The sequence below is a fragment of the Triticum urartu genome, chromosome 2A, assembly GCF_056163025.1.
Source record: "Triticum urartu cultivar PI428250 chromosome 2A, HENAU_Tu73, whole genome shotgun sequence".
In the NCBI taxonomy this organism is placed as follows: domain Eukaryota; kingdom Viridiplantae; phylum Streptophyta; class Magnoliopsida; order Poales; family Poaceae; genus Triticum; species Triticum urartu.
The window spans coordinates 736,906,042-736,919,396 of NC_141874.1; the positions used below are offsets into that span (position 1 = coordinate 736,906,042).

General features: G+C 47.3%; 1 protein-coding gene and 1 pseudogene across 1 annotated transcript; one reads left to right on the plus strand and one right to left on the minus strand.

Annotated features, from left to right (window-relative positions):
* Positions 1–373: 373 nt before the first annotated feature.
* Positions 374–1,860, plus strand: LOC147987423 (uncharacterized). The gene is made up of 2 exons (XM_087542375.1): positions 374–1,535; positions 1,814–1,860. Exons 1-2 carry the CDS (start codon positions 374–376, stop codon positions 1,858–1,860), a joined length of 1,209 nt encoding a protein of 402 aa, XP_087398501.1.
* A 3,531-nt stretch (positions 1,861–5,391) lies between these two features.
* The window catches only part of LOC125531672 (ubiquinol oxidase 4, chloroplastic/chromoplastic-like), a 70,223-nt pseudogene continuing 62,259 nt past the window's right edge, over positions 5,392–13,355 (minus strand).

Below are 13,355 nucleotides of genomic sequence, written 5' to 3' on the forward strand. Positions count from 1 at the left end.
TCTGCCCGGCCACCGTCGCCCCTCGTCCGGCTGGCCCTCGGCTCTCCGGCCGCCGCCGCCCCCGGGACCACCTGTTCCACCGGCTCCCGCTGCTCCTGACCTCCGGCCGCCGCCGTCCCCAGGGCCCCCGCTGCACCGCCGCCCCCGGGGCTCCTGCTGCCCCCTGGCTCGGGCCTCCCGCTGCCGGCCTCCTCCCTCAAGCGCCTCGGCCGCGAGCGGGCCTCCTCCCTCGCGCGCCCCAGCCACGGGCGGGTCCGGCCTCCCCTCCTTCTCGCCCCCGATTTGGTGAGACGCTCGATCCCGATCCAGTTTCTGCTCAGTTGACCCAAAAAAAGGAAAAAGGAGAAAGAGAAACAGCAGGAGCGATATCAGTATGTCGTCTTCGGGCTATGTGACTGTTCCTCGCTGCTCAGTGATATTCGATGGCACCAATTATGCTGAGTTTGTGGGATTCATGCGTATCCATATGCGCGGGCTCCTTCTGTGGGGTGTTCTCTCTGGCGAGGTACCCTGTCCGTTCTGCCCTGTTGCTCCGGTGGCTCCTGTTCCCCCGGTACCACCGGTACTTGCTCCTGATGCTTCTCAGGCTGATCGGGATGCAGCCAAGGCCCTTGATGATGCTGCAGTTGATGCCTATGATCAGCAGGTATCCGCTTATTCTGATGCCCTTTACGTCTACCGGGATGATCTGTCTGCTTACACTCAGTGGTGCAATGATGATGCTCGAGTTGCTGCTGTTCTTACTGCGAGTGTCCTCCCTCAGTTTGCTTCGGAGTTCATGGGCCTTGGCACTGTTGCAGCGATGTGGTCCTATCTTTGTCAGCGCTATCAGCCCTCTGGCGATGCTTTATACCTCTCTGTGGTGCGTCAGGAGCATGCTCTTCAGCAGGGTGACTCGTCTGTTGATGAGTTCTATTCACAGTGCTCTGCCATCTGGCGTCAGCTTGACTCACTGCAGACAGTCGTTTGTGGCACTTGTCGTTGTTGTCAGACTACGCGGTCTGACTTGGAGTTTCAGAGGGTTCATGAGTTCTTATCTCGTCTCCGCTCTGAATTTGAGCCCCGACGTGCTCACTTGCTTGCTCGTGGTCGTGTTCCTATCTCGGAGGTGCTTGCCGAGCTTCGTGCTGAGGAGACCCGCCTTCGCTCTGCTGGATTGCTGGTGGTCCCGTCTGTATTGGCTGCTCGCGCTCCCGTGTCGTCTGCTCGGCTCATCGCTCCACCGCTCCTCCCCACACCTTCAGGGGGGGTGAGTCGACCTGCTTACACTGAGAGGGGCCGGTCGCGCCGTGACACCTTCTATGGCTACTGCTCTCGGCCAGGTCACCCAGAGTCTGATTGTCGTGAGAAGAAGCGAGACCAGCGGCGCTCCTCTTCCAGTGGGACTCCTGGATCTTCCTCGACTCCGTCACTCACTGACCAGGACATTGTGAGGCTCAAACGTCTCTTGGCCTCCTCAGGCTCTTCGTCGACTGGTTCAGCTACTGCTGTGACTGCAGCCACTTCTCCACCACCGCGGGCATCTACACAGTCAGGTACATCTTCGTGGGTTTTGGATTCTGGAGCCTCCTTCCATATGTCTTCTGATTCTTCTGTACTGTCTTCTCTTCGACCTCTTGATTCGCCCATTAATGTTCTTACTGCCGATGGCACATCTCTTCCTATTGCTAGTCGTGGTATTCTTTCCACTCCGTCCTTTTCTGTTCCGAGTGTTTCACATGTCCCTCGTCTTACCATGAATCTTTTTTCCGCTACACAACTTACTGATTCTGGTTGTCGTGTCATTCTTGATACCGACTCTTGCTCCATTCAGGATCGTCACACCAAGGTTTTGGTTGGAGCTGGCCCTCGGCGCCGTGAGTCAGAAGGCCTTTGGGAGGTTGACTGGCTTTGTGTTCCTTCCGCTGCCCCCACTTCTGCTAGCTCCCATGCTCTTGCTGCTCCTTCGTCTGCGTCCTTCCAGCAGTGGCATCATCGCCTTGGTCACATCTGTGGCTCTCGCTTGTCTTCTTTAGTTCGTCAGGGCCTCTTAGGGTCTGTATCTGGAGATGTCTCCTTACATTGTAATGGTTGCAGACTTGGCAAACAGACTCAGTTACCTTATCCTACTAGTGAGTCAGTATCTTAGCATCCGTTTGACTTAGTTCATTCTGATGTCTGGGGTCTTGCTCCCTTTGATTCGAAAGGGGGTCATCGCTACTATGTTTTGTTTATTGATGATTTCTCTCGCTACACTTGGCTCTACTTTATGAAATCTCGTAGCGAGGTTCTCTCTATATACAAACGTTTTGCTGCCATGGTTCACACTCAGTTTGCCACGTCCATTCGTACTTTTCGTGCTGACTCCGCTGGGGAGTATATCTCTCAGCTGTTGCGTGGTTTTCTAGCGGAACAGGGTACTGTTGCCCAGTTCTCATGTCCTGGGGCTCATGCTTAAAATGGCGTTGCCGAACGCAAGCATCGTCATTTGCTTGAGACGGCTCGTGCGCTAATGATTGCTGCTTCCCTTCCACCCCATTTTTGGGCTGAGGTTGTTTCCGTATCCACCTATTTCATCAACATTCAGCCATCGACTGCTCTTCAGGGTGGTATTCCTATGGAGTGTCTTACTGGTCGTTCTCCGGACTACTCAGCTCTTCGTATGTTTGGATGTGTGTGCTATGTTCTTCTTGCCCCCCGAGAACGCACCAAACTAACTGCTCAGTCGATTGAGTGTGTCTTCCTTGGCTACAGCGATGAGCACAAGGGCTATCGATGTTGGGATCCTGTAGGTCGTCGCTTGCGCATCTCGCGTGATGTGACTTTTGACGAGTCTCGTTCTTACTACCCACGTTCTTCTTCCTCGAGTTTCTCTGTCGATGACCTTTCTTTCCTTCTCCTTCCCGATACACCTCACTACGTGCCTCCTGTGTCACCTCTTCCTCCGACACCTCTCATTCCTTCTCATTCACCACCAACCCCGTCATCTCCATCCTCCTCCTCCACCTCTCCCCCATCCTCTCCAGTCCGTCGCCCTCTCTCACCGTTTCCTCTCCACTATACTCGACGATCTCGTACTGAGGATGTCTCCTCTGACGAGCCTTCCACCTCTGGTGCACCTCCTCTCACACCTCCTCCAGTTCATAACCTCCGTGCTCGGCCTCGCCCTCCGCCTGATCGCTACTCCCCTGATCGGTACGGTCTCTCTGTTTTGACTGAGCCCACTTCCTATCGCACTGCCATGACTCAGCCTGAATGGCAGCTTGCGATGGTCGAGGAGCTTGCTGCCCTTGAGCGCTCTGGCACATGGGATCTGGTTCCCCTCCCTTCCGGTGTTCGTCCCATCACCTGCAAGTGGGTCTACAAGTTTAAGACTCGCTCTGATGGTTCTCTTGAGCGCTACAAAGCTCGTCTTGTAGCCCGTGGCTTTCAGCAGGAGCAGGGGCGTGACTATGATGAGACATTCGCTCCTGTGGCCCACATGACCACTGTCCGCACTCTTCTTGCTGTAGCTTCTGTTCGTCAGTGGTCCATCTCTCAACTTGATGTTCAAAACGCTTTTCTCAATGGTGAGTTGCGTGAGGAGGTTTACATGCAGCCACCACCGGGGTACTATGCTCCTGATGGTATGGTCTGTAGACTTCGCCGCTCCCTATATGGTCTCAAACAGGCCCCTCGCGCCTGGTTTGAGCGCTTTACCTCTGTGGTGACTGCCGCTGGTTTCTTGCCCAGTAATCATGATCCAGCGTTGTATGTTCACACGTCTCCTCGTGGTCGGACTCTTCTCCTTCTCTATGTTGATGACATGATCATCACTGGTGATGACTCCGATTACATTGCCTTTATTAAGGCTCGCCTTCGCGACCAGTTTCTCATGACTGATCTTGGTCCACTTCGCTATTTTCTTGGGATTGAGATCTCCTCGACCTCTGATGGCTTCTACATCTCCCAAGAAAAATACATTCATGACCTTCTTGCTCGCGCTGCTCTAGGTGATGAGCGCACCGTTGTGACTCCCATGGAGCTCAACGTTCAGCTTCGTTCCTCTGATGGTGACCCTCTCCCTAATCCCACTCGATATCGTCACCTTGTTGGCAGTCTTGTCTACCTTGTTGTTACGCGTCCTGACATCTCCTATCCCGTCCACATTCTGAGTCAGTTCGTTTCAGCCCCCACCTCAGTCCACTATAGTCATCTCCTCCGTGTCCTACGATATCTTCGTGGCACGATCTCTCATCGCCTTTTCTTTCCCCGCTCCAGCTCTCTTGAGCTCCAGGCCTACTCTGATGCTACCTGGGCTAGTGATCCCTCTGATCGACGCTCGTTGTCTGCTTATTGTGTCTTTCTTGGTGGCTCTCTTATTGACTGGAAGACCAAGAAACAGACTGCAGTTTCTCGCTCGAGTACAGAGGCTGAGTTGCGTGCCATGGCTATGCTAACGGCTGAGGTGATCTGGTTACGGTGGCTACTTGAGGATTTTGGTGTGTCTGCTACTACCTCGACTCCCTTATTGTCAGACAGTACTGGCGCTATCAGTATTGCGCGTGACCCGATGAAGCATGAGCTCACCAAGCACATCGGTGTGGATGCCCATTTTGTGTGTGCTGCTGTGCAAGATCAGACTCTCGCTCTTCACTATGTGCCCTCTGAGTTACAGTTGGCAGACTTCTTCACGAAGGCACAGACTCGAGCGCAGCATAATTTTCTTCTCTCCAAACTCAGTGTTGTCGACCCACCATGAGTTTGAGGGGGGGTGTTAGATGTGTATAGGCCTTTTCGGTTAATCCCCATTGTATAAGGGGTCTTTTGCACTTTACCACACACTTGTATATGTATTGGCCCTTGGCCCTCCTGAGAATACAGTTGCTCATTATCCAACAGTGTCATCGTTTCATTTTGATTCTTTTTCTTTTGAATTAAAGTAGTATTTTGTATTTTTTTTGTAGTTTAAGCGCCAGATACCCATGTCAACTGGCCACAATCTGCGGTTGTGTTTTGATTTGATTTCTAATTCCATGTCAAATACTTTTGCATTCTGGTTATGCGGCGATTTCATTCAGACTCCCTCAGGATTTAAGAAGTTCATCCATAGATAATTTCCACGTTTAGTTTCGATTTTACGCAGCATCTGTATGCACTTATGTTCATCTAGTTGAGTAACTTCAGCTTGCTTGCAAGGGTCAATCAAACGCATGGGAAAACTTTACCACAAAGTTATATTTTCTATGTAACTGTATTGTTTATATGTAAAAATTCATTTATATTTCTTATACACTGTCAGAGTATTAATACATTGTTATGCACCATTATAATCTATAGACCAATTCAAATAAATTTCCTATATTACACATATCAGTTTCTATGGGTCTAAGCGGGGAGAATGGAGATTTACATGTGTTTGACAAGCTTTCATCATCGTCCGATGCTCCGGCTCATCGTCTCGCTCTCGCACATTGACAAATGCATTATACAAGTTATCTGCAATGGGATATGGGAAACAATGAGCACTTCATATTCATAATCTTATAGTGGAGCAATGAAGGGGAGAATTCGAATTCTTCATAGGCAGTATAACGATCAACTGAAATCCAGCAAGTAGTGGCACTAGCAAACACATCCAGTTAGCCCTGACCTTCTGAAAAAATAAATTCAAGAAAGCTGTTAAGAGGAAGAGAGGAATGAGAACTATACAAAATTTAGGCCTCCTCGAACATGAATTCTTGATGTTTGAAACTCATGTGAGGAAACAAGCAGTAAGCATAGCTATTAATGGTTGTTCTATGATATAGTAATTGAAGAAAAAAAATAAGCCAGCACAAGGGCCTACCAGGTAAAGGTCATCATTCATGTAACAGTATAGCTGCCTTTGGAGCTGGTAACTTCTTCAACCCCTCTGTTAAAAAAGAAAAACTAGCCCACATTACCTGATGGACGGTGGAATTACGAATCACAAGCTCAAAAATAAATTAAAGGATAAGGTTATGAGTTACAGAAAGGATTGCCTTACAAAGTGATAGTGGTTTGGCACTCAGGCCCTTAGGTCAATAAATTTTGAACAGAAGTTAGTTCAAACATGGGAAACAAAGGTTGATATGTAAACTAATATTCAATGCCAGGGTACTATTTTCCGTGAAATCCAAGATAAAAAACACATAGAGCAGAAGGTGATGGTTAGCTATTGTACAAGTTATCATTACAAAACTTCCACATCAGGAATAACAGTTAGCCCATTAAGGTTGTCTTACCTCCGTTGAGTTTACGGAACATGTCGTAAGTTGAGTATGCATGCCTCTCAACACATTCAGAAATATGTCTACTCGCATGCCCTCCTTGGGCTCGGCATTTATATATGGGAACAGTCATGTAGTGAAAAAAAACGCACTAAACAGCACAAGAAAGCGATCAACCCAGACAGAGTTGCCACACAGCTCCTTATATGAACCAAGAGTCGTAAGTAAGTAAGAATTATGCAATAACGTAATCCAACAGAAGGCTATGCAGAGCCCAGGTTAGGCCTCCTTTGGTTTGGAGCAATTTTGATTCCTATAGGAAAAAGCCTTTTGGTTTGTAGGAACAGAATCCTATTCCTATAAAGGAATTAGTCCTATCCTTCATGTTTCAAACGAAAAATAAACATTAGCCTAGACTCAATGAGAAAAATCCTATGACGTGAATCGAAGGACCTCTCTTTTCCTATTCCTGTTCATAGGATTTGAGATACACGACATCTCATTTACTACAAATTTCCTATTTCTGTGATATTTCTATCCTATGAACCGAAAGAGGCCTTAAGGGCTCAGTTAGCAGTAGGTTCAATTCATTTAAAGAAATTATGATTACATAGAGGAATCAGGATATGTACAAATTAACAGAGTCCATTTTGATAGAACAATGGATGGACAGATATACAAGGATTGTCAACATACGTCCATGATTAAGAGGTGATGAAACCATTCATGCTTCCAGCAAAGTGCAATTTGACATAATCAGCTCTTCTCCACGAGCCAAATGTCTCATACAAGTGAAGCGCCGATATATACGCTGATCCAAAATCAATAATAAAGTCAACAAAACAGGTACTGAACTAGCATACCAACTATGCCAAAACCATATGCGCAGGCACAATTCAGAGACCAGACCCTGACCGAAATACAGCACCCTAACGGTGGTCTCGAGCACGAATAACCTGGCCTAGTTGCGGTCATGGTATAATCATAACAGAATGTCAGAATCCCATGGGCGCGCAACAAGACGTGCAACAGCCATGTGTTCAGAACTTCAGACAGGCTGAAAATAAGTTCAGAGCTAAAATCTGTACTATATCGGGAATCTGGAGCGAGTTGCCATAATGGAGGAGGGCCGACCGCCTCCCTCACGAGCAAGGACTCCACGACGGCGGACACTTGGGTATCATGCTCCTTCATCTCCCGCTGTTTCCTCGGCGCGGAATCTCGGACCCCTTCTGCGCGACACGAAACAAGCAGAAGCTGCAGCGAAACACAGACGCCCGGAGAGGGGAAGAAGGACGTTGAGGGGGAATCGATTTGAGCGGGTTACCTGGCGTCGAGGACGACGGGACCGGCGTCGAGGGAAGAGAAGGAATGAAGGGGGGAGAGGGGCCGTGGCCGCCATGGACGGCGAAGAGGAGGAGGGCAGGTGGTCAAAAGTGGGCCGGGTCGGGCCGGTTTGCATATTCCCGCCGGCGCACCTTTTTTTGGTTGAACCGTTCAAAACTTGAAAATCCCCTCTCGGTAAATTTGTTCATTTCCATGTTTTTGTTAATTTGCGGATGTAAGTGATCTTATGACCTGTAAACTTGCAAATTTTCGTCCAATAATAAGTCATTTGTATGCTCCACGAGAAAACCAAATCCAATGCACATTTACAGAGTCTGTTTTACATACTTTTCTCTTACTTTACGTTTCTTATTATAGAACGGTAGCATTTAAATTCCTGGTTCTTCCCAAGGGGTCATTTTCCCTGTACGCCGCATAACTAAGACTATTACAGTCGGCAGGACCTGTTTCTGGCGCGGAATTTGGCACATGCTAGGCTCAAAGCTTTGTTTTTGGCTTAAAAAGGACCCTCGGAGATTATTTTTGAACTTAAAGTTTTAGGAGCTTATGTGCAAAGTAGATGATGGTAAAGAGTGGAGAACCTATTTCATGTTGAAGGCGGCAAATGGCGTATGTGGCCCAGACCCCTCCTAGCAAGTGTTCGGCTGGCCCATTTAGAATACTGCATTTCTTGAAGCTCCGGACCAGTTTTGGGAACCTTACAGAAGATTCTCGTCTCTTTTTTTTCCTTTTCCTGAGTGTGTTCTCAGCCGGTTTTTACATGGTTTTTTTTGTAACTGTTCTCGATTTTGTTTAAAATGTGTGACTTTTCCTCAAATTCATGAACTTTATTCTTATTCGTAACTTTTTTCATATTCTCAAATATTATTTTAAAAAATAACAATCTGTAATATCCAGAATATTTTACAAATTGACTAAAAATATTTAAAATTAATTAATACTTCTAAATAAATAATGAACCTGTTTCATATTTATTTAAAAATATATACTCCCTGCGATCCAAATTAATTCATGCTCCTTTAGTATAACTTTCAAAGGTTCAGGTAGCGAGGTTTTTGTGGGGTTTTCAGGTAGCGGCGGTTTCTGCAACTATTTATTTGGAAGTTGTTTTGTCCGGTTTTTGATGTTTTTCCTTGGTTATTCCTTTTTAATTTCCATCTTTTTATTATTTTATTAAAACCGTGAAAACAATTTTTAAAATTAAAAGAACAGAGAAAACTAAACAATAAAATATAGAGAAAACCAAAAAAGAAAAGATAATAAATAAGAACGGAGTGTTTGTTTAAGAAAAAGGATTTCCACCCGTTTTGTATTACAAAGCAACCATCCGATACAATCAATGATAGCAGCTGGGGCGGAAGCAGAACAATCACGCCCAAAAGAAAATGAAAGAGAAAAAAAGAAACAAATGCCGAACAGCGGATCGACAAAAACAACGAAGCCTCGTGACCGCTGCGTCCACCGGAGATCGCCCACCAAGCTCCAAGACTCCGAAGCGCCGGTACCAATCAACACCTCCAAGAAGGAACGCGACGATGACGATGCTGCTGCCAAGGGTTTCCCCCTGTACACGGCGAGGAGAGAGGAAGGGTAGCCCCGACGCCCTCCAGGAAGGTCCGGCGGCACCCTCAGGCGCCACCGCGTCGGTGTCGGCCAAGCCAACAGGGATTTCTCCCGATCCCAGCCTCTACCTCAGGCACTTCGGAGCTCGCCACCAAACCGACCACCACCCTACGCCAACACGGACACGAAGCTTCCCATGATGTCTCACCACGACACCGCGAAGATGGTCTGCACAACGAAGAAGAGGAGCCGGGACTAGGGCAGCAGCACCGTCGGCATACAGGAGGGCCCCACCTCCACCGTCCACGACGGTAGCCGACCGGACGCCATAGTAGGAGCCTACCGGGCCCGTGGCCCCACAGGCCCGGCCGGGCCCTCAAAGGCCCGGACAGCTCCCGCCTCCGCTCAACAGCTGGCACGCCGTCGGCGTCGCTGTCCCAGTCCAAGCCGCTCCCCTGCCTTCCCATACAGAAGGCGTCGCGGTCGTGCCAGAGCCGAGCCGCAAGGACCCAGAAGGGACCCTACGGGCCCAGATCTGGGCCGGGGACACGCCACCGGTCGACCAGCACCACCGGACCGCCCCGCCGCCAAGAGGCGGCACCACCACGGCGAGCGCCGCCGGCCTCCGCACCAGGACGTTGGACCGGCACCGGCCGAGCATCACCGCCGCCTCCCCCCATCCCGGGAAGGAGGAGCTTATGTGCAAAGTAGATGATGGTAACGAGTGGAGAACCTATTTCACGGTGAAGGCGGCAAATGGCGTACGTGGCGCAGACCCGCTCCTAGCAAGTGTTCGGCCGGCCTCCCAACCGGTTTTTGGAACCTTACAGAAGATTCTTGCCCGTTTTTTTTCTTTTCCTACATGTGTTCTCAGCCAGTTTTTACTTGGTTTTTGTTTGTAACTGAAAATTCCTGATTTTGTTTAAAATGTGTGATTATTCCTCAAATTCATAAACTTTTTCCTTATTCATACACTTTTTCCTTATTCATACACTTTTTTTTCAAATCCACAATTCCTGATTTTTTCATATTTCTTAAATTGACTAAAAACATTTAACATTAATTAATACTTCTAAACAAATAATGATTTTTTCGAATTTATTTTAAAAATTCTACTCACTTAGATACAAATTAATTTGTGCTCCTTTAGTATAACTTTCAAAGTTTTTTTTCACATTGCCATTAGAATGTTCGGTTGTGCTGAAAAATTTGAAGTTCACGTGTTGTTTTATTTAGGGAGACAAAAAAAAAACAAATATAACTGCATGGATCGCAATGCAGAAAATGAGTTGTTAGATAAGGGGATACCATGGAACCTGAGCTCCCCAACAACTTCGTGGGGGCTGAACGACATGCACCGGACGTACTTCTAACAGCTGCTAGTGTGGTCGTTGGTCGCTGTCATGTGATTCCGGCAATCGGCGTTCTTATCTTAAATTATAATGGAAACTCCCTCGGAATTATCGTTACATCATGACCATTAGTGTTGATTCCGACCCGGCACTCGTTATAGTTTTCGCCCCTACCAATCTCTTCGAGCTTCACAAAGTAGAAGAATGGCGTACCACCTGTCAAGCGTGTTTAGAGGTCACATCATGAGCCATTAGTGTTGATTCCGGCCCGGCCGGCACTTGTTATAGTTTTGTCCCCTACCAATCTCTTCGAGCTTCACAAAGTAGAGAAATGGCATACCACCTGTCAAGCGTGTTTAGCGGTCTTAGAGCCCTATTTCAAGGTAGCAGTACGGCGGGTCAGCTTGCTTCCGCGCCAAAGGAGAGCACGGCGGGTCAGCTTGCTCCCGTGCCGGAGGAGAGCACGGCGGCGCACCTTCCTCCCGTGCCGGAGGAGAGCACCAGCGGCTTCACGGATGCCTTCGGCCAGCCGCCCAACTCCTACCGCGAGTCCATCCGTAGCGTGTGCGTCGTCGGCCCCGAGTGGTGCATCAGATCGAGTCTCTCCGATCAGAGCAGATCCACCTACTCCAGCGACTCCGGTGCCTTGAGATCCATCACCTCCGGGCTCCGCCTACTCCAACTCGGCGTCCGTTGGCTCATCGGACTTGGGTATCAGCGAGCTCACGAAGATTGCTCACTGAATGGGCAGCGAAGGTTACACCCAGCGCATGGTACAGGCATTCGACAGTGTATCTCTCACGGAATCATTTGGCCTGGACCCTGCGCTGAGGAATTGGTTCGTCGAGCTCGACGTGGACTGGGTTCTCAAACCGCTGCAGTTCCAGCTCCAATCTGGATCTGGGTATTGGCTGCAAGAAGTGGTCGAGAGGTGGATCCGAGCTCTCATAATAATTGTCGCCAGTATCGATGAAGAGCTGGTCACTGCCGGTAGCGGCGCGCCAGCGGCCGCACAGTTTGTCACAACGAGCGTCTCAACAATGCTCATCTTTGTCGATGCCATCGTCCAGGTTCACAGGAAGGAGAATGTACATCCGCTATCGTCAACATCCGCATGCATGGAGAAAGTCCGGGCATCCAAAGAGGTCGCGTGCATCGTCAACATGGCATATGATGCGCTGCATGCGGCAGCTCGGACTTTCTCCATGCATGCTTCTGCTATCTGAAATTACTGACTCGTACGCATCACACGTACCTCCGCACGCACACATTTTTCTACGTGCAACTACTGCATGCAAGACTAAAATAAACATGAAGATACATGATCAAGATTAAAAAGCTAACATAGATTACGTCAATTTCATGCATAGGTAAGTGCCGTGTGTTAGTTTTGTCTATACGTCATTCTGTATGCACTTATCTTTGTCAATACTAGGATGCGGGAATCCTGCCATATATGTTAGAATAAATCCGAGTCACTCTGTCGATCATCCGAAGACCTAGCAATCGCACGAACACGACACCGAGATTTGTTAACGAGATTCATCGATATGGCTATATCCCCGGGGCCTGACTATGGGCGCTCCTCCCCATGACACCGCTACAATACCGCACCCGGTCGCCCTGGACGCCAGCACATGTCGCCGGCTTCCCCTGCGTTCCTGTGCTATTATATTGGCATAGGTTACATCGTGTGTCTACCCTCGTTATATATGAGAGGCCTAGGATACAATTGTCCTAATTGGACACGACTCCATATCCTATGTAAACACAATACAACTACAAGTCCAACTGTTACCTACCTTGTACACGATATTCGACACAACTCTAACAATATATATGGTGCACGGACACCGAGGTTTGCCATCGTTACTATTTTTCAATGAGACGTGGGTATAACTACACCTACTTGTAGTATGCATTTTTTTTCTATATACGCCCTTCCTTCTGATTTATAATGCTTAATTCAAAAATCTCATTAACATGGGTGAAATATTTTTTGTACTTTACAAAAGTACTCAATTAATGAACTCATTTAGTCTCAAATTGTGTTTACCATTGTATTAGTTGTAACATGCATGACCAATAAATGATCAAGAAATTTTATATGCATTGGTGAGTTTTTTCTTCATCCTTGGATGCAATGATTTAATGCACTTCAAATATGAACATGTGAATAAGAGCAATAAAATTAAGACTTACAAAATGGAAAAATAATTTTTTTCAGATAAGCCCTATAAAACGAAAAGGGGAGGAGTATGTGGTTATATGTAGTTTAAATGCGTGTTGAGCATAATAAATCTGCTACATGCTACTTACGGTATCCTCAAGGAGATTCAAGCTGCCGCAGGGCCCCGCCTGTAGCAGCAACATCATAGAACTTTTAGTTGCCCCGGCATGCTGCCTTTCGTGAAGGTATGTGAGGGTGAAATTCCTCTTTTCCCTTCAATTCTCCTTGATGAACAGTAAAATCAAAATAAATAATAATAAAATCAAATAATTCTAAAGATGTTGTGGTAAACTTTGATAAATATTTTGTATGCTCGACAAATTTCATCACGAAATGATATTCGTGCAATTGTGGCAAAAAATAAATTTAGGCTCCAAAATGCATAAAAATATCATTTTTGGAGCATTGATTTTGTTTATTTTTTTCCATGACTTTCACAAATGGCATTTCATGATAAATTCTTACAAGCATACAAAACATTTGTCAAATTTATCACACAAAAATTTGAGAATAATTTGATTTGTTTAAAAAAATTCGATTTTACTCTTGATTTGGTTAATATTTTTGTTTCGATTTTACTATTTATCAGGAAGTAATTGAGCTCGGCAGCGGACACTCCGTGTCCATGTGCGGGCGCCTTCAAGCTGTTGGTGT

What these genes read in the sequence shown, in the direction of transcription:
- LOC147987423 (XM_087542375.1), top strand. Translation starts at nt 374, where the DNA reads ATGTCGTCTTCGGGCTATGTGACTGTTCCTCGCTGCTCAGTGATATTC. An exon ending in GCGGGCATCTACACAGTCAG is followed by an intron (nt 1,536 to 1,813) that starts GTACATCTTCGT and finishes TGCTCCATTCAG; the next exon opens with GATCGTCACACCAAGGTTTT.